At 44.4% G+C, this 21,237-nt stretch overlaps 1 protein-coding gene and 1 pseudogene across 5 annotated transcripts in view; one reads left to right on the top strand and one right to left on the bottom strand.

Annotated features, from left to right (window-relative positions):
- Window positions 1-467: 467 nt before the first annotated feature.
- Window positions 468-5,602, bottom strand: LOC146354403 (protein CFDP2 pseudogene; annotated as a pseudogene). Its single transcript, XR_014787104.1, has 3 exons — window positions 5,274-5,602; window positions 1,159-2,513; window positions 468-488 (listed from the first exon to the last, which is right to left on the bottom strand). The product of XR_014787104.1 is annotated as a protein CFDP2 pseudogene (transcript).
- The window catches only part of ARHGAP26 (Rho GTPase activating protein 26), a 363,812-nt gene continuing 348,104 nt past the window's right edge, over window positions 5,530-21,237 (top strand). For all 4 annotated transcript variants that reach the window (XR_014788384.1, XM_084838781.1, XM_084838785.1 and 1 more), the window contains exon 1: window positions 5,530-7,121. Coding sequence is in view for 3 of the 4 variants with exons in the window: in XM_084838781.1 (XP_084694907.1) it covers window positions 6,968-7,121 (154 nt within the window). In the remaining variant the exon portion in view is untranslated. The remainder of the gene's footprint in view (window positions 7,122-21,237) is intronic.

Here is a 21,237-nt window from a genome sequence, read left to right as displayed (position 1 = left end):
CTCTTCACTTTCTGCCATTAGGGTGGTATCATCTGCGTATCTGAGGTTGTTGATAATTCTCCCGGCAATCTTAATTCCTATCTCTGATTCATCCAACCCAGCGTTTCTCATGATGTACTCTGCATATAAGTTAAATAAGCAGGGCGACAATATGCAGCCTTGTCATACTCCTTTCCCAATTTTGAACCAATCAGTTGTTCCATATCCGGTTCTTACTGTTGCTTCTTGACCCTCGTACAGGTTTCTCAGGAGACAGGTAAGGTGGTCTGGTACTCCCATCTCTTTCAGAATTTGCCACAGTTTGTTGTGATCCACACAATCAAAGGCTTTAGCGTAGTCAATGAAGCAGAAATAGACTTTTTTCTGGAATTCTCTTGCTTTCTTCATGATCCAGCGAATGTTGGCGATTTGTTCTCTTGTTCCTCTGCCTCTTCAAAACCCAGCTTGTACTTCTGGTAGTTCTCCGTTCACATACTACCGAGGCCTAGCTTGTAGGATTTTGAGCATAACCTTGCTGGCATGTGAAATGAGTGCAATTGTACGGTAGTCTGAACACTCTTTGGCATTGCCCTTCTTTGGAATTGGAATGTAAACTGACCTTTGCCAGTCTTGTGGCCACTGTTGAGTGTTCCCAATTTGTTGGCATATTGAGTGCAGCACTTTAACAGCATCATCTTTTAGGATCTTAAATAGCTCAGCTGGAATACTGTCATCTCCATCCATGATCTCCATCAAGTCAAGTGGGCCTTAGCTTTGTTGTTAGCAATGCTTCCTAAGGCCCACTTGACTTCACTCTCTAGGATGTCCGGCTCAAGTTCAGTGACCGCGCTATCATGGCTATCAGGGACATTCAGATCTTTCCTGTATAGTTCTTCTGGGTATTCTTTCCACCTCTTCTTAATCTCATCTGCTTCTGCTGGTCCCTGCCTTCCTTGTCCTTTATCATGCCCGTCTTTGCACAAAACGTTCCCTTGAGATCTTCGATTTTCTTGAAGAGATCTCTAGTCTTTCCCATTCTGTTGTTTTCCTTGATTTCTTTGCATTGTTCATTTAAGAAGGCCTTCTTGTCTCTCCTTGCTATTCTCTGGAACTCTGCATTCAGTTGGGTATATCTTCCCCTTCTCCCTTGCTTTTCGCTTCCCTTCTTTCCTCAGCTACTTGTAAAGCCTCATCAGACAGCCACTTGGCTTTCTTGCATTTCTTTTTCTTTGGGATGGATTGAGTTGCTGCCTCCTGAACAGTGTTACGGACCTCTGTCCATAGTTCCTCAGGCACTCTGTCTATCAGGTCTAATCCCTTAAATCTATTCGTCACCTCCACTGTATATTCATAAGGGATATGATTTAGGTCATACCTGAATGGTTTAGTGGTTTTCCCTACATTCTTCAATTTAAGCCGAAATTTTGCAACAAGAAGCTCATGATCTGAGCCACAGTCAGCTCCAGGTCTTGTTTTTACTGACTGTATAGAGCTTCTCCATCTTTGGCTGCAAAGGACATAATCAATCTGATTTCGATATTGACCATCTGGTGATGTCCATGTGTAGAGTCGCCTCTTGTGCTGTTGGAAAAGAGTGTTTGCTACGATCAGCGTGTTCTCTTGGCAAAACTCTATTAGCCTTTGTCCTGCTTCATTTTGTACACCAAGGCCATGCTTGCCTGTTATCCCGGCGATTTCTTGACTTCCTACTTTAGCATTCCAATCCCCTATGATGAAGAGGACATCTTTGTTTGGTGTTAGTTCTAGAAGGTGTTGTAGGTCTTCATAGAAGCAATCAACCTCAGCTTCTTCAGCGTCAGTGGTTGGGGCATAGCCTTGAATTACTGTGATGTTGAATGGTTTGCCTTGGATTCGTACTGAGATCATTCTATTGTTTTTGAGATTGTGCCCCAGTACTGCTTTTCTCACCCTTTTGTTGACTATGAGTGCTACTCCATTTCTTCTAAGGGATTCTTGCCCATAGTAGTAAATATAAGGGTCACCTGAATTAAATTCACCCATGCTTGTCCATTTTAGTTCGCTGATTCCCAAGATGTCGATGTTCAATCTTGCCATCTCATGTTTGACCACCTCCAGCTTACCTTGATTCGTTGATCTGACATTCCAGGTTCCTAAACAATATTGTTCTTTACAGCATTGGACTTTCTTTTCACCACCAGGCACATCCACAGCTGAGTGTCCTTTCGGCTTTGGCCCAGCCGCTTCACTCTTTCTGACGCTACTTGGAAATACCCTCTGCTCTTCCCCAGTAGTATATTGGACACCTTCCGACCTGAGGGGCTCATCTTCTGACGTCATCTCTTTTAGCCTTGTGATACGTTCCATGGGGTTTTCTTGGCAAGAATACTGGAGTGGGTTGCCATTTCCTTCTCCAGTGGACCACATTTTGTCAGAACTCTCCGCCATGACCTGTCCGTCTTGGGTGGCCCTGCACAGCATAGCTTATGGCTTCACTGAGTTACGCAAGCCCCTTCGCCACAACAACGCAGTGATCCATGAAGGAGGTCTTCTTCCTAGGGGAAGGTTATTATTATAATTTTTTTTGGTATACATTTGTGTTAAGGAGTGGGGACTGTATTGTTTAATATTTTATTTTTGACGAATGCAATTGCCAAAATGGAGGATAAGGCTATCAATGGCTGCTAGTCCTGATGGTGAAATGCTACCTCCGGTATCAGAGGCAGCATGCCTATGGACACCAGTTCCTGGGAAATATGACTGAGAGGGTTCTATTGCACTCAACATCCTACTAGTGGTTTTTCCACAGGCAGCTGGTTGGCCACTGTGTGAACAGGGAGAGAAGGACCCTTGGTCTGATGCAGCATGGCTGTCCTTATACTGTCATATCAGTGGTTATATTGTTGGGGCTGCTGACTGATAATTCCTTTGTTAGGGTGCTTGCTGCCCAGGATGATCGGTTGATGTTTTACCAATGGGAGCTAATGACAGGAGAGGTTCCCTGAATGTTTGAAATCTCTCTCCAGCTTTTGAAATGCAAATCCACCAGAACCCAGAGAAAGTAACAAACCTCCACCTGAGGGAAGAGGTACAGAGAAAGAGAGAGAGGGAAAAAGCATGGGACGATTTGGAATAGACAGAATGAGAGAGACTGGTTGGAGTTAGGGGGAACTGGCAGCGCTGGCCTTCCCATATAGCAGGGTGAGGCGCCTCCATCAGTGTTGATGTGGGAGGACTGCTCTCACCCCGCCACCAGGAAGGCCTGGGTGCTGGAGAGCCACACCAGCCACTCTTCTGCTTTGGCAAGCTCTTGCGAGAACCCTGAAACCATTTGTTCTAGCTACATGGCTCTCCATAAATCCCACATGGCAGTGGCATATGTAAGGAGAAAGGGGGGGGGGCATAATGCCACAGTCAGGAAGGGGCACGATGCAGTGGTACGTGTTTTCTCCAGTCTCAGATGTCAAGAAAGCTTGCACCAGAGCTGAAAACTAGGCATGTAGCCTTAGTGGAGATGCACAAGTTTTTCCCTAGGAATTTGCCTAGTTGTCTCTACTTATGCTCTGCTTGTATAAGTATAAATAAAGCAAATATCATATAGAAGCAGGCTCCACTGCTCTTATCATCCAAAGGAAACTAAATCTTGGAGTGCCCTAAGAATTTCTCACTGCTCAGGGAAATACAGAGCATGTAACAGCATTATCTACACCAAAGCATTCAGGGCACAAGATGTTCTGTGGATGTTGTGTGACAGGAACTCCCTAAACTAGGGGTGCTGAACTTCCAGCCTGTGGGCCTGATTTGGCCCATGTGGCACCCCAATCCCACCCCTTCAGCCTATTAGGGTTCCTCTAGGGGAGAGGGCTTAGGCTCCAAGTCCTACTATGAGGGCATCCCCTCACAGAATCATAGAATAGTAGGGTTGGAAGGGGCCTACAAGACAATCGAGTCCAACCCCCTGCTCAATGCAGGAATCCAAGTCAGAGAATCCCTGACAGATGGCTGTCCAGCCTCATCTTGAATGCCTCCAGTGTGGGAGAGCCCACTACCTCCCTAGGTAATTGGTTCCATTGTCATATTGCTCTAACAGTCAGAAAGCTTTTCCTGATGTTCAGCCGGAATCTGGCTTCCTGTAACTTGAGCCCATTATTCCGTGTCCTGCACTCTGGGATGATCGAGAAGAGATCCTGGCCTTCCTCTCTGTGACAACCTTTCAAGTACTGCAAAAGCGCTATCATATCTCCCCTCAGTCTTCTCTTCTCAAGGCTAAACATGCCCAGTTCTTTCCGTCTCTCTTCATAGGGCTTTGTTTCCAGTCCCCTGATCATCTTTGTTGCCCTCCTCTGGACCCTCTCCAGCTTGTCTGCATCCTTCTTAAAGTGTGGTGCCCAGAACTGGACACAGTACTCAAGATGAGGCCTAACCAGTGTTGAGTAGAGGGCAACTAGCACTTCCCGGGATTTGGAAGCTATGCTTCTATTAATGCATCCAAAATAGCATTGGCCTTTTTTGCAGCCACATCACATTGTTGGCTCATATTCAGCTTGTGATCTACAACAATTCCAAGGTCCTTGTTGCTTGTCGTGTTGTTGAGCCACATATCCCCCATCTTGTAACTGTGCATTTGGTTTCTTTTTCCTAGGTGCAGAACTTGGCATTTATCCCTATTAAATGTCATTCTGTTGTTTTCTGCCCAGCGCTCCAGTCTATGCAGATCACTTCTTTCAGTCTTCCAAAGTATTAGCTATCCTGCCCAATTTTATGTCATCTGCAAATCTGATCAGCATTCCCTGCACCTCCTCCTCCAAGTCATTAATAAAAATGTTGAAGAGCACTGGGCCCAGGACTGAGCCATGCGGTACCCCACTCGTTACCTCTCCCCAGTTTGAGAACATCCTCCCTCTCTGCTGCTTTCTCTGATTTCATTGTAACTTCTCTGCTCTTTTGGCTCCAATCACTGAACTCCCACATAACATCTAGTTCGGCCTTCAATTTACTATCCCAGGCTGCATACACAAGGGCAGTAATGATAAGCTCCAGAGCATCAAAAAATAACCAGTGATGGTTGGATAAATAAAAGACAAGCATTTGGTGCAAAAATAATGAAGAGCTAATCCACAGAATATGAACTTGAGCACATTCCGGGAGACAGCGGAGGACAGGAAGGCCTGGCAAGCTGTGGTCCATGGGGTCACGAAGAGTCGGACATGACTTAACGACTGAACAACAAAACAACAATCCACAGAATATAGGGAATGGAAATAGGGAAATAAATTGACCACAGTCAGGGAGGTTGAAGTCCACAATCAACTCACTTTAGAGAAGTCATGATTATACTAGGTCAACATTCAACAGCTGAAGTTCTTCCTGGCTTGGGGCTGCTCTGCTGATGGTGAAAGCTGCTGCCTGTGAAGAATGTCTGCCTGTCTTGAAAAAGGCAGAAACCACAAGAGGCAGAAAACAGTTCATTGTCAAGCTGACTGCCAGACAGGCAGGGGGAAGGTGACACTCCTTAGGAAAACAGTCGCTGCTCGAGCCCCTTATTCTGCACTCCATGGGTAGAATAAATGTGATACATCGCTGTTTTGTTTATTTGATTTATATCCCATCCTTCCTCACAAAAGAGCCCAGGGCGGATAACAGCCTATATAAAACAAACACCACGTACACAGACATTAAAATCATGATTCTGAAATCACAAATACTTAATAAAATACAATAAAACCATCCATAGAATCCATCCATTCCAAAAAAACAGAGCAGTTACCCCTGCCTCCAAGCCTGCACAAATAAATAGGTCTCTAAAAGGCAACTAAATGTTGTTTTTAAAAAATAAATATCCCTAAAAGAGGCGCTAGGCAAGCAGACTCCTCTCCTACACACACAGGGTGTCTCTTTCCCTGCCCAAACGTGCCTCACGGCGGGGCCCGTTAATTCCCTCAAGGGAAACGGTTTGGTTTCCTCATTTAGTCTGCAGCAACAGGTTTACGAGAAATGCCCTTGAGCAACCCTCGCCTCGCTACACCTCCCCCACTCCCGAGGTGGCGCCTTTAAGAAGGCGGGAGGGGACGCGAGCGTGAGGCGGCTGGCGAGCGGGGAGCGGAGGAGAGAGAGACACACAGAGCTCCACGCGGTTTGACATGCCTCTGGCCACTCCTTCCTTCACCCCGGCCTGTCATCGCAGGACATCTTTCTTCCTCCCCTCCTCCCTGCCCCGCGAGTAGAAGCGGCCCTGATTGGCTCCGGCTGGCGCAAGAGGCGGGGTTGCGTTCGGAGGAGAACCCCCCGCCCTCCTCACGACGTTCCAATGGGCAGCGCGGTCGGAAAATGATATCCAGCGTTCCAATGGGGAAGTGGAGGGTCCTGCCTGATCCCGGATGCCGTCGGAGGTGGCTGCGCTGAATTGAAGAGCCGCTGCTTCGCCTCAGGGAGGCCGCGCGGGAGACCTTGCCGGCCGCCGGACCGGGGGCTGCTCAGGCGGCGCTACCGCCGCCACCGAGCAGGCTCAGAGGCAAAAGGTTCTGGCGACCACGGCAGCCGTGCCGCCAGCCCTGCGCTTGCAGCGTGTTTGGGAGCTCTCGCCATGAGCAAGCCTCAGGCAGCGGTGGCATTTGCTACTACAGCAGCACCGCCCCCCCCTCGTCCTCCAAGCGGCTCCTGTCCTCTCTCCCTGGCATCTGAGGCAGCTCCCAGTGCGAGTTCTGCGCCTCATTAGATCTGAGAGAGAGAGAGAGAGACGCATACATAATATAAAACCCCAATTGTTTTACTTCCTTTGCTCTAGGGGCCCTGAGAATCTGGCACTCAAGGCTGCTCATGTATTTTAAATGTTGTTGAATGAGCTGCATGCATTTTTCGACTTTTAAAGGTTGGGTAGGTTTTTTTTAAAGCGTTTCGAGAGGGTCGTTCCCTTCGTGGCCATTCCATTTCCAGCGGATTGGGGTGGCGGTTTTTCCCCCTCTTTCTTTTTTTTGCAAAAGGTCTCATTTTGGAGGGGCTCTGGGAAATCATGGGACTCCCTGCCTTGGAATTTAGTGATTGCTGTTTGGACAGCCCTCAGTTCCGAGAGAGGCTGAAGTCTCATGAAGCTGAGCTGGACAAGACCAACAAGTTCATCAAGGAGCTCATCAAAGATGGGAAGTCGCTGGTTGCAGCTCTCAAGAGTGAGTGACAAGCTGCCTGTGTCTGTCAGAAACCTGAATTTGGCGGGCGGGGGGAATGATGAAGAGTTGTAGTTTATCATGGCGGCATAGACCTGAAAGGGAAACCTTGACTCAGGTCTGACTCAGTAGCATTGGAAGAATTCTTGCAACCTCACCTGTGAGGGGCTTAAGGAAGGTTGAGAGAAAGACACATGCAAGCATGTGGGAAACCAATAGAAAACATAACAGTGGGTAGGGAAAATTTTGCTGTTGACTGCTGTACTCTGTAAACCAAGCAAAGGAGTTGTATGTTTCATAGTTAATATCTGTGTTTCTCTTAGCAACAAAGATGCCCAGGTGCTGAGGGTAGATAATGGTGACACTGTACAAAAAAAAAAGTCAGGCTGTTGATGACCAGGCTTTTTACTTTGGGCATGTGTCATTTTTAAAAACACATTTGCCACTGTTGATTGTCTCTTCACTGTCTGTGACCCAGTGATCTTTTGGAAAGTGAAAGGCCTGTGTATAAATAACTCCTCAAAGGGAGCTGAAGGGTTTTTTTTAATTGTAGAGCTGTTTGGCTTAAACATTTGTATTTGTCCCTATCTGTAGCACTTAGCAGAGCTGTCTTTCCCTTTTGAAATTGCCAGTTACAGGATACTGTTGTGGAAGGGTGATCAGGAAAGCCGGCATTCGCACTTGGAAGTTCCACTGAAATCACTACCTTAAGATCATTTCTTTTGGCTGATGTTACTGGTTAATTACCAAGAACAGGAAATGGAACAATAGCAGAACAGTATTCTTAGTTTGATGTACTGAGTAGATTATTACTTGGGGAGTATAGGGGTTGTACAATCTGGTGTCCCTGATAAGCATGTGTATTTTGTGTATCCCAAGGATGTTTTCTTTAATATAAGTGATATTCAGCTGTGATATCTTAGCAATAACTTTACTAACAATGGCTGTTGCCCCTTCTCTCCAAAATTCTGGAAGAGTTTGAATTCCTGATGTTGAGATACAAGTTGTGTACATGTCTGCTAAAAACATTTCATTCTAAAGCTGACTAGCAGTTGTGTGAGTGATGGCTGGCTGTGTTTTGTTTGCTTCTTTCTGTTTGGGAGCTGAAGGCAAATAATTGTACTCCTATGATGAGCTCTTTGAAAGAGTTAATTGTACTAAAAAAGCCTCGAGGGTCTTGTCTCATCAGTGGTGTAGTCTGTGTACCTGTCATTGATGAATATGAGGATAATACAGGACATTCTTGGGAAAAGTCTGAGTACAAGAAGACACAGAAAAGTATGTCTACCTGAAAAGTAGACATAGTAGTTCAGAAGTAGTTCAGAAGGCCAAGTTATGGCTTTATAGACTGATCCTATGCAGAATTAGGGAGGCACACTTAAGGGCCAAAACAGACATTACTTTAAATTTGTGTCTAGCAGCTATGTCGGTTTCATTTTTACACTAGAGTAGGTGCATGAACCCTAATCTGGATTGGGACCCTAGCATGGTGGGTAGGGGGCTTTTAAGATCTGGATTGGGCCCCCTGCACCTACTCTAGAGTAAAAATGAAAAAAAGATGTAGTTGCTGGACACAGATTGCAGCAATGTCTGTGGTCCATATAGTTCTCATGGGCCCCAAGTCCATTGAAAACAAGGAATGTTTAAATTTGTGCGGGGTCTGACTGTTTTATAGCCAAGAAAGTCCCAACCAGTTAAGAGTTGGGAAGTACGAATTTAGGTATGAAGACTGTTTCTCAAAAGAGGCTGGCAATAGTATGTGCTAACTAGTATTTAGGCTGCAATCCTATATCCCTGGGAGTAAGTCCTATAGAGTTCAGTGGGATTTGCGTCAGACTACACATGTATAGGATTGGACTGCTTGTCAAGTTTGTTCCCGTGTTTTGTTTTGAAGTTGTCTTGTACAATGACATCGATGCACCTCGGCCTTGATCTCTGGACACTTACACAGGGGTAGGAAAAGAATAGAGGCATACACAACCATGCACTTCAAGCTTCTAAATGAAACTGCAATACGTGGGGCAGGATCACAGTGAGGATCAGAGGCTCTGCTTCACATCACCATAGCTCTATGTCTTCCTGGTGCTGGTTTGCCTCTCACTTTGCTGCATTCATTGGAGTCCCATGGGACTCCAGCTTTTCTCATCCCTGGACAGTGCAGCTGTCTCAGCAGTTGGGTTTTCTGTTTTGGCTATCTTAGTGAATAGTATTACATTTCTGCCCCATAGCTGAAGCTCTCTAGGCAGTTTGCAGAAATTTACCGTTTCTTTGTTTTGGGGTCTGGAAAACTAACTATGGTTAGTGGGAACAGGCCAACTTTAAACCATAGTTTATACTGTTGGCTTGTTTTCACTAACCGTATTTAGGATTAACCACAGTTCAGGTTTGGATGACACACTAAACTGTGGCTAATTTAAAATGGAAGCAGAAGCTTCCTATCTCCTTGCAGCCACACTGGAAGCAGAGAAGGGAAGTGAGCATTGTGTAACACAAAACACTATTGTTTAGTATTGCATCTGAACACAGGAAATATGTCTACATTTTTATTACCTAAGCAGAGCTCATAGCAAGCCAAATGTAATCTTGGGGGGACCATTATAGTGCTTACATACTATGGTATATTTATAGTATTTATATATTTATATAGTATTTATAAATGTAGCTTTAATGGCTGACTAGTCAAATGACCCTGTCCAACTTCACCCTCTTGGTTCTTCTGTCAGTTCAGGGCCAAAACAGACATTACTTTAAATGTGTGTCTAGCAGACACATCTTTTTTTTCATTGTTATTCTAGAATAGGCGTAGGACTCCCAATCCAGATCAGGAACCTAGTGTGTGTGTGTGTGTGTGTGTGTGTGTGGCGTTTAATCCAGATTGAGCATGAAAAGACATAACTACCAGACACACATGCAAAGTAATGTCTGTTTTGGCCCACAGTTCCAGACTGAGGCAGGCAATTCAGGTATGCACTATGAACATTTTAGGCCATTCCAGAACTTTCTACACAGTCGCCAGATGCAGTAGCGGCTGCATCAGAGGGAGAGATGAGATGGTGTGGTCCATCTCCATTGATTTGGATGGGACTAACTGCTCTTTTGGCTTGTCCCTCTCAGAACTATCTCATGCAGTGGCCATGGTACCTAAACTTGCCTATCTTCCTTTTCCCTCCCTGTCTCTTCTGCATTGCGCCTATTAAATTGCAAGCCATTATTTAAAACTGAAGTGCTTTGTGCGTGTTGGTAAAAATGTATATATAAATATAGTTTGTTCAGTCGTTAAGTCATGTCCGACTCTTCGTGACCCCATGGACCATAGCACGCCAGGCCTTCCTGTCCTCCGCTCTCTCCCGGAGTGTGCTCAAGTTCATATTCATTGCATCGCTGATGCTATCTAGCCATCTCATCCTCTGCCATCCCCTTCTCCTTTTGGCTTCAATCTTTCCCAGCATCAGGGTCTTTTCCAGTGAGTTTTTTCTTCGCATTAGGTGGCCAAAATATTTGAGCTTCAGCTTCAGTATCTGTCCTTCCAATGAGCACTCAGGGTTGATTTCCTTTAGGATTGACTGATTTGACCTCCTTGCAGTCCAGGGGACTCGTAAGAGTCTTCTCCAGCACCACAGCTCGAAAGCATCAATTCTTTGGCGCTCAGCCTTCCTATAGTCCAGCTCTCACAGCTATACATTGCTACTGGGAAAACCATAGCTTTGATTATACGAACCTTTGTCGGCAAGGTGATGTCTCTGCTTCTTACTATGCTGCCTAGGTTTGCCATAGCTTTCCTCCCAAGGAGCAAGCGTCTTTTAATTTCATGGCTACAGTCGCCGTCTGCGGTGATCTTGGAGCCCAAGAAAGTAAAATCTGTCACTGCTTCCATTTCTTCCCCTTCCATATGCTGGGAAGTGATGGGGCCAGATGCCGTGATCTTCGTTTTTTTAATGTTGAGTTTCAAACGAGCTTTTGCACTCTCCACTTTCACCCTCAACATGAGGCTCTTTAGATCCTCTTCGCTTTCTGCCATTAGGGTGGTATCGTCTGCGTATCTGAGGTTGTTGGTAATTCTCTTGGCAATCTTAATTCCGGCCTGTGATTCATCCAACCTGGCATTTCTCATGATGTACTCTGCATATAAGTTAAATAAGCAGGGCGACAATATGCAGCCTTGTCGTACCCCTTTCCCCATTTAGAACCAATCAGTTGTTCCATGTCCGATTCTTACTGTTGCTTCTTGACCCTCGTACAGGTTTCTCAGGAGACAGGTGAGGTGGTCTGGTACTCCCATCTCTTTTAAGAATTTGCCACAGTTAGGCAGTTCTAAAACCTGGCAGAAATGGGCAATGATTGCTTGTGTAGTAGGAATCCAGTGAGGTGAGGTACAGGTGGGTGTCTGGAGAAGGGGATGTGGCACAAGAGAGATTCCTTATTGATAAGATACCCTTTCTTCCTGGTAATGCTTTGCAACTTAGGGGTTCTGCTTTGCATTCATTTCTATGCTTCCTTGAAAGCACAGTGTCACAGGGCCTTTGATTTCCTTTTAACTCCTATTTCTGAGCCATTCTAGCCTTGCTGGCCACGCATATACTTTTTACCTTCTTTGTAGGGGTTCCTTTGGGACAAAACCTTGTGCTGACAGATATCAAGACATGATGCTGCGTTCCCACTTGACACAGCAGCTTGGGATCTTTGCATGCCTCAACTTATTTTTGTCTCTGCTAACATACATTGGGTTGCTCATCCAAAATGAAGGCAGCTGGCCCAACTATTCATGGCCTCTGTATATTAGGATTGCAATTGTAGGATTGCTTAGAAGTGTCCAGCTGTAGCTGTGAAGTTTCATTCATGACTCTTCCTCCCACTTTTGGGTCACATTTGGCGAGTGCAAGCTTTGGGTTGCTTTATCTGAAATCTCCCTACAGAGGTCCCGATCGCACCCATTCAGAATTTTCCTTTGAACTTGTCCTTTTATATTTTGAACGGAGAATAAGTATCTACAATTTTGCCAGCTCGTGACTGGCTATAATAGCAGCCTTTATGTTTTTTCCACATGTGAGAGATTGCTATCTTGTCTAGAATTAGCGTTTTCTTGTGGGATAAACTGTTTACAATGCTATGGAATTCTTTCTGGTGAGAAAAGATAATGGAATATGAAACTGCATTATTTGAAAAAATAAAAATAAAAAACCTGGTTGATGAAGGCTATAGCTCTAGTCCTCAAAGAATGCTGGGTGACAGAAATTGCAGCTCTCTCCTACTAGGATCTGTCTGCATAAATACTTTCTTTAAATAAAAAGTTCTAATTTTTAAAAAATTAATATGATTATATTACAAAGCATGCAAACATACAGGAGTACCAACTCTCCCTAGATATCCCACTGATCTCCCATGATCAAAATTCAGCAAATGCATAGAGACAGAAGGAAAAGGTCAAGGGAAGGTGAGGCATGCTACAATTTATGTGAGGGGTAAGAACTGGGATTCAAAGAGTTACAAGAATTCTGATCAGATACCAATAAATCTGGTGCCAGCAATATGCCTATTAAATATTGTTTGCTCGACTGCCAGATCCAGAGGCTCCTCCATTTAGGTGTTGATGTGCAGTAAGTCCTTCTGGTGTTGGAGGGTGAGACATTTAACTGTCATGGCAACTCTCAAGATTCATAGCTTTCAGCGTGACATAATTTCCCACTTAAATGGTATATGCCCCTGAATTAGACTTAACTGAAAATGCGAAGACCGAATCAAGGATGATGTTTATTCACACACAACTCTACTTCTCACCAGAATGGAGCTGTAATTGGATGAGACCATCGTATATATGCTGTGCTGGATTTTTGTCTTTGGCCATTAGTACTATTTGCCATTGTAGCTTTGTGCAAGGTAGAAACAATTACCATGATCAAATACCAGAAGGATGGTGTGGCTACTTATACGTTCTATGATAGTGGCTGGCAGGGTTCAAGTTTGAATTAATTTGTCTTTTGTGAATGATGCGGTATTCTCTTAAAATAAGCAGGCTGAGGAGGAAAGAGCAAATGGGATCTTACTACGTTGAATGCTCAGAAGCTGTATCTGAGCTTCTTGACTCATACATGAGTTTGCTTATCTTACTATGAGTGAGGTGAAGATTTCCCTGAGGTTAGATTGGTCAGTAACTGTAGCCACATAACTTTCTATGTGTGAGTTCAGTGTGTGTAAACAAAATTTAAAAAAAAAGATGTTTGAGTACGTACCTAGCTTTGGTGTTTTAAATCCGTATTTTAAATCTCTGCATTGCTGTTAGGCTTTATTCTGGTTGTACTGTTATATTGTGGTTTTAAGCCTTCATATTTTATATTGTTTTGTGCTGTGTTTGTGGTTTTAATTTTTGTGAACTCCCAGAGAGCTTCAGCTGTTGGGCGGTATAGAAATAAATACATAAATAAGTATTGCCTGTGCTGGTCCTCAGACCAAAATAAAAAGAGAAGAGACATGTGCTCACACTGCATTCCCATATGTGTTTGGGAGCAAACTAATGAAGGCAAAAAGCATGCGGGAAATCATTTAAATAAGTTGGCCCCTGTACATCAGGGGTTGGTAGCCTTTGACCTTCCATATGTTGTTGGACTCGAACTCCCATCAACCAAGGCCAGCATTTCTAATGGTCAGGGATGATCGGAGTTGCAGTCCAGTGACATCTAGAGAAAGCTTCGGCTATTGGGAGGTATAGAAATGTAATAAATAAATAAATAGAGGGTCACAGGTTCCCCACTCCTACTGTCTCTGCATGGTAAGAATTCCCCCCTCCCAAGTATCCCCCACCCCCAGTTGTATCTAGGTTCAGAGCAGCTCCAGATGGACCAAGATGTTTGTGTATATAATGTAGGACAGAGAAATGACTTAATTAAAAAAAAAAGGTGGTTGAGGTATTGTGCCTTAATTGAGGGGTATTTCTTATGTGTTACTGAGCTATGATGTTACATAGTAAGGGGCAGCCTTTTGAATAACAGGACATGTCATATGGCAACATTTTTGCATTCTTCTGGTCTCCATTTATCACTTCTTGATACTCAGAGTGGCCTGTTCTTCGTCAACACATGTCCCTCTCCTCTTTTGCTCATAATGGCATGTGTAAATTATTCAGAGCATTTTGCAAATGCTAAGCTTCAAGTGAGACACAAAGATGAAATGTGAATAGTGGGTGTAGAAGATTAATGAATATGACAAGCAACAGCAGGGAACAGTCTAAAAAAAGGGCTGGGCAACTTGATCAGTACCACATTGGAAATGCATCATGAGCTGGGGTCTGCAGCCCCTTGTCATGAAACAGATAGTGGGCTGACGTACACAAGTGGCATCATTTTTTCTGGAGCCTTGCAAATAAGCTTGCAGAAGTTACAGAAGTTACTAGTCCACAAAAAATTACTAGCCTGTCATGCTGATACATATTGATGTAAGCTACTTGTGGAATATCAACAGCCTGAAAAACACACAGCTAACCCCTCTAATTTACAAGAGTTTCTCAGGTTGGCCAGTTGGAGCAATTCTTACTCACCATAGGGGAGTGGCTATTTACAAACCTGCCTTTCCCTAATGCCACTTCTACAGTCTGACCCTTAAGATGGCAAGTGATTTTTACTGGGATCTTTTTTGGGCTGAAAGCACTGTGGCAAAGGCTTATCCTTGTTTATCATTTGATAAATTAATAAGTTCTGTCGACTCAGAAAACAATTTCTTGTGTATCTGCAGCTTTGGCAATTCCTCCCATCTTGTCAAGGCCTCTGGACAGCTGGAATGGCCAAAGCTCTGTTATTGCTAACAAAAAGTAAAAATGCCAAAATCTATGGTTAGGTAATACCATGATTAAAAGGTAAAAAGGTACAGGTGTCCCCAACCAGTCGTGTCCGACTCTAGGGTGCGGTGCTCATCCCCGTTTCTAAGCCGAAGAGCCAGCGCTGTCCGAAGACGCTTCCGTGGTCATGTGGCCGGCATGACTGAACACCGAGGTGCACGGAACGCTGTTACCTTTCCTGCCGAGGCGGTACCTATTTATCTACTTGCAATTTCTTGCTTTCGAACTGCTAGGTTGGCAGAAGCTGGGACTGAAGACGGGAGCTCACTCCGTCACGCAGCACTCAGTTCTCGAACTGCTGACCTGCCGACCTTCCAGTCTGCAGTTCACCGTCTTAACCACTAAGCCACCGCGGTCCCTTAATACCATGGTTAGGACTAACCAAATATGCACAACATTGTGTGCAAGCTTTTGAGATCTCCAGATCTCTTCATCAGGCAAGATGTTACCAAAAGCAGGGGTGATGGGAGGAGAGAGAAAAAAGGCTGACTTGATGTTTAACTCTTGAAGTCTGCATGCTCAGAGGAATAAAATGGAAGGGAGGGGGAGTTGCAGATGTAACTGGATTAGGCTCCACTACAGGGGGAGGGCAATTTTCAGACCTTCAGATGCTTTGGCCTACAACTCCCATCATCCTTCACCATTGGCTATGCTGGCTCAGGCTGAAGGGAGTTGTAGGCCCAAACAGCTGGAGGGCCACATGTTGCTCACCCTTGCTAGGTGTCATGCAGGTTTCAGGCTATGTTGGAACAAACACGTAATGCACTCTGTAGGTCGGGGGAGCAGAACCTCCAACTCACAGGCCAAATCCAGCTCGTGGAGGTTTCATATCCAGTCTGCAGAGCCTCCTTGCTTCCTCCAGTGGGTGACGCTTGGAAGAGATAACAGCAGGCAATGGAGATAACAGCAGGGATTCTGCTGTGTGCCACTCACCTTCCAACTGCAGTGCACGGGGGAATCTCCTCTGCCATCTCTGCTCTCAAATCGGAGATGAGAACAGGGAAGTAGGTGGTCCTTCCAGCATGAGCGGAATCATTTTGTGCAGTGTGCATCACCCCCATGGGGACAGCATGCACCATATGAACCCTTTGTATACCATAAGAATGTATGTGCATTAGATTGTATACGTTGGCTTGTTTTCAGTAAGTAGCCTTCACCTTCACCATACATAGGTGTGAAAGAGCTGTTTTAAGTTGTGTTATCACAGTGTTTTGTCACTGTTAATTACATTAATGTATACTGTTATGAATGTTTATATATTCTGTTTTGTGTATAAAAGTTTTCAGTTTTATAGCAACGTCTGTAACTTGCATTCTGACCTTTTATATTAAAGGCTGAGTTTGAGCAGTCAGGATGTTATTCCTCTTTGCCTGCTTGAGCGGTTCCTGCCTGGAGTTTGTGGTGTATTGTCATGGTGGTAGTTTGAACTGTGATTGTCTGCAGATTTCCTAGAACTCTGCATGCCCGTGATGACATCAGGCTGTGCTGGGTCTTGAAGGTGCTGCAGGCCAGCCTTTTCTCCCCTGCTCCATCATCCTACAGCCTCTTGCTCAGTTAAAAATAAAAAGCCCCAAATCTCATCAGCACCTCTAAGTTGCCAGATCAATGTGATAGGGTGGAGTGGGGGTTGACATTACTCCTCTTACAACAGCTGAGCACCTGCCCTCTGTCCTCAAATCATTTTTGTTCTGCTGCATTTAAAATAGTCATTTTTTCTGCCTCTCCTATGAATACAGCCCTAAGTTGCCAAGGTTCAGCCCAGAGGGGCTTGATTTCCTTCTAGAGAAAAGGATTTGTTTGACACTCAGATCATAGCAAATTACTTCCCCTGCTAGTTCAGCTATGTATTCTAAATGTGGAGCTTTCATCTTTTTCTGCCCAGATCTAGCAAGACCCCAAACTATGATTGATTGTTGAATATATGGGTAACTGTTAGTGCAGATGAGAGTGAACCATTCTCTTCTTATGGGGGATTGGGGTGGGGTGGGGTAGGGGATGCATTGCATGTATGAGTTTCCATAGTCTAGTGGTAGGATTTTTCTGTAGTGTTCTGAATAATGGAGTTTTGATCTTTTCACACACACTTCTTTTTGTGTTGACTACAGTAGTGCAGGGTGCCATAAATTGTGGCACTGTGGCAGCAGAGGATGTGAGTGCCTTCTTCTGTCCCAGACCTGTACAACTTGTGATACACCAGGATAAATTCAGCCTGGCAGCCATGCACAGTACATTGGGGGCTCAAAAATGACTTGATTTTTGATGCCTGGCTGGGATTGCGTAGGAGGTTATCAAGCAGCAGGGAGGCCATAATACATGGGTTGGCTTCAGGATAAGGATTGCTAGGGCACAAGTTATGCAGGCCCTGCTCAGACTGCTGCTTTGCCACTACAATTGCTGGCAGAACCTGGCTTGTTAGGATCAGTGAGCCTTGTGTTCTTCTCTATTCCCCTCCATACCCAAAGCAAAGCGAGCGTATTCTTAAACAAGTCTAGTCCTATAGAATCTTTAGGGTTCTTAATGGCACTGGAGCCTCCATAAGTAGAAAAGGCTCTACAGTGCAGAAGTTAACACTAGAACAATGGATGTCCACACTGTGTGATGACAGGGGAAGGGGCTAAAAGCACACCCCCTTTTCTACGTGTGTTGCCCCTTCACCATCGTTATGCCTGAATAGGGCTGAAATGTGCCTAGCAACCAACAGGACCTACTCATGTGCTGGGGAAAGGGACTTGAATAGAGTTACCTGTTCTTGTGCTCCCATTCTTATCAGTGGGACCACCTCAAACTGGGGAGAGGTAACAAGCGGGGGTACCAGTGCTCTTCAACATTTTTATTAATGACCTGGATGAGGAGGTGCAGGGAATGCTTATCAGATTTGCAGATGACACAAAATTGGGCGGGATAGCTAATACCTTGGAAGACAGAAACAAAATTCAAAGTGATCTTGATAGACTGGAGTGCTTGGCAGAAAATAACAGAATGAAATTTAATAGGGATAAATGCCAAGTTCTACACCTAGGAAAAAGAAACCAAATGCATAGTGAACAAGATGGGGAATACTTGGCACAAAAATACTACAAGCGAGAAGGATCTTGGAATTGTTGTCGATCACAAGCTGAATATGAGCCAACAATGGGATGTGGCTGCAAAAAAGGCCACTGCTATTTTGGGCTGCATTAATAGAAGTATAGCTTCCAAATCCCGTGAAGTACTAGTTCCCCTCTATTCAGCACTTGTTAGCCTCATCTTGAGTACCGTGTCGAGTTCTGGGTGCTACGCTTTAAGAAGGATGCAGACAAACTGGAGAGGGTTCAGAGGAGGACAGTGAAGATGATCAGGGGACTGGAAACAAAGCCCTATGAAGAGAGACTGAAAGAACTGGGCATGTTTATCCTTGAGAAGAGAAGACTGAGGGGAGATATGACAGCACTCTTCAAGTACTTGAAAGGCTGTCACAGAGAGGAAGGCCAGGATCTCTTCTTGATCATCCCAGAGTGCAAGACACGGAATAATGGGCTCAAGTTACAGGAAGCCAGACTCTGGCTGAACGTCAGGAGAAACTTCCTGACTGTCAGAGCAATATGACAATGGAACCAATGACCTAGAGAGGTAGTGGGCTGTCCCACAGTGGAGGCATTCAAGATGAAGCTGGACAGCCACTTGTCAGGGGTGTTTTGACTTGGAGTCCTGCACTGAGCAGGGGGTTGGACTCGATGGTCTTATAGGCCCCTTCCAACCCTACTATTCTATGATTCTTGTTGGTTCCAACCTCCAGTTTGAGATGTGAGGCAAATCCAGTCGTACTGTGGATTCCCACAGTCCAGGTGGGAATGTGCCTGCACAGGTGCCGTGAAAATGGGATATAACCCATTCTGTATGACATTGATGGGCATCCTACTAATTTGGAACTTTCAACGGAGAAGTCCTTGCCATCTAAGAATATACTACATCTCCTACTAGCTACCTTGCCTACGTTGCTGGTCTGAGCAATAGTGGGCTTCAGATGAACTACTCCAAAGGTGCCATGCTGTCTGTTGTTTTGCTGAACAACAGTATTTATAAGAGGTTGATCTCTGCTGCCATCAGCTCATGTGTTATGACTTTGGAGGTTCTGCAGCTGTCTTTTACATCTGGCTACCGTATTGCCTTTAGATCTCATGCCATCTCTAGGCATGGAATTTTGTGGGCTGGCTGCATCCTCTCTAGTGCACTACAGTACTTCCTGGCTGTCAGTCTCTCACCCACTTAACTTACTGAGGCCTGCCTGTGGTGTGTTGCAAGCTGAGGAAGAGGTGGCCATGCTTTTCCTGTGGGCAATATGGTGTGCAACTCTATTTATTTATTTATTTATTTATTGCATTTATACCCCGCCTTTCTCCCTCTCGCAAGGAACTCAAGGCGGCTTACATTATCCTCCTCCTCACCGTTGTATCCTCACAACAACAACCCTGTGAGGTAGGTTGGGCTGAGAGTCTGTGACTGGCCCAAAGTCACCCAGTGAGCTTCCATGGCCAAGTGGGGACTAGAACCCGGATCTCCTGGCTCCCAGTCCGTCACTCTCACCACTACACTACACTGGCTTTGTAAAAGTAAATCTGGGATGATAAATAACTTATAGCAGTTAATGAAAACTGATTTTATGAGCATTCAGATTTTAAAAAATAAATAACCTGAGGAAAGCTTGTGTCTGTCTATAATGAGTTTAATTTTGTGGTAATGTACTATCCTCATGTTATTTATGTTTTATGTCTAAAACGTGAATGTTTTAAAAAGTGTACAGTCTTGTGGCATCCTTAACAAACTTACTATTATGGCATAAGCTTTCATCAACTTGAAAAAGACTGGACTTAAGTTGAATGATAACTAAACTTGCAGCCACAGCTATTCAAACACTCCATAGATATCAAGCGACAGAACATATCTTGTAGTTTTGTTTCTATGGATGTTGATTATATATGTCAAATAAAAACAAAGATATGTGCCCTGTGTCCAAACTGCACTGTTACTTTCTTTTTATCTTTTGGGAACATGTGTAGGGTGGGAAAAAAGGCTGGGAGTGATAGGATGAATCAAGTGGGGTGGGGGTAGGCAAGTGGATTAGGGGAATGGATTTCTACTCCCCTGTACTCGAATTGGCAACTTCATATCTACTGAGAGTCCTCACTTGTCCATTAAGTACTTGTGGTATTCAGTCCCATCAGTAATGTGTGGTCAAATATTTGCAGGAGCTAGACTACAGAGCCAGAGCAGTTTTGGTTCTTGGAATAGCTGCCAGTTAAGCAAGACAGCACTCCATTGCTGCCTTAAGCATTTTGGTCTTGATTGTCCACGTCATATAAACATGAATTTCAGAGGTAAAGCACAGAGTTAGTGGGTTTTTATGGTATTCATTTTTTTGTTCACTTGCTTGTGTCTCTTCTGCCTTTTAATAAAAACAAGTTGCCTCATATTTTTACTGTTGGAACTTCCTCTTCAGCTAATCTAGGTGGAAGAGTAGCAACATGATGCTACATCCTTCTTTTTTCCCTCTCTTTTAAAAAAATCTTGGCCCTATACTGTTCCAGACTTCTAGTGCCAGAAATGGATTTTCCCATCCCTGCTCCTTCTGAAAAGCTGTAGAGCATACTTAATTCTGGCAGATGAGACCAGTGTATTTTCTCGTGCTCTTGTGGAAGGACCCATACCTCTAATAGGAACAATAAGGTCTGTTGTCCCTCTTTCAATATATTACACAAATATCTGAGAAAAAGATGATGGATCATTTGTGGGTGCACCTGTGCATAGCTGTGTGCCCTGTGTGTATATGTAACTGGACAGATGTAGACTTGAAAATAAAATTGAGTCTTGGAAACCTGAATAATTAGAGTTTAATTGGGCAGAAAATATCCTAACTTCTCAATTTTATGACTGATGCATGGCTCTTGAAAGTAGAAAAATAGACTTTATCAGCTGCCAGGGAGTGAAACATTCCAGAGATGTAACCGTGTTAGTCTTTTGCTGAAAAACCAACGAAGTGTCTTGTGGCACCTTAAAGCTTAACCAATGTAATGTGGCATGTTAGACTCCACTTTATAGGATGCATGAAATGGTCACCTAAGTGGGTAGGTTTATTTATTTATTATTTAGTACATGTATATCCTGCCATATCTCCATCATGGAACTCAATGTGGTGTACATGAGGTTTCCAGGGGGTTCCTCATCCAGGCACTGAGCAGACCTGAACCTGCTTAGTCTCAGAGAAGTATCTACATCATGTGCCCTCAGGCCAGAAGAAAAAAAAAAACTCAAAGTAAG

This window comes from Heloderma suspectum, chromosome 2, assembly GCF_057233095.1.
Source record: "Heloderma suspectum isolate Gila_16-S chromosome 2, 16-S_ref, whole genome shotgun sequence".
Classification (NCBI taxonomy): domain Eukaryota; kingdom Metazoa; phylum Chordata; class Lepidosauria; order Squamata; family Helodermatidae; genus Heloderma; species Heloderma suspectum.
Note: the sequence above shows the minus strand (reverse complement) of the source record. Positions and strands in the feature narration are given on the sequence as shown.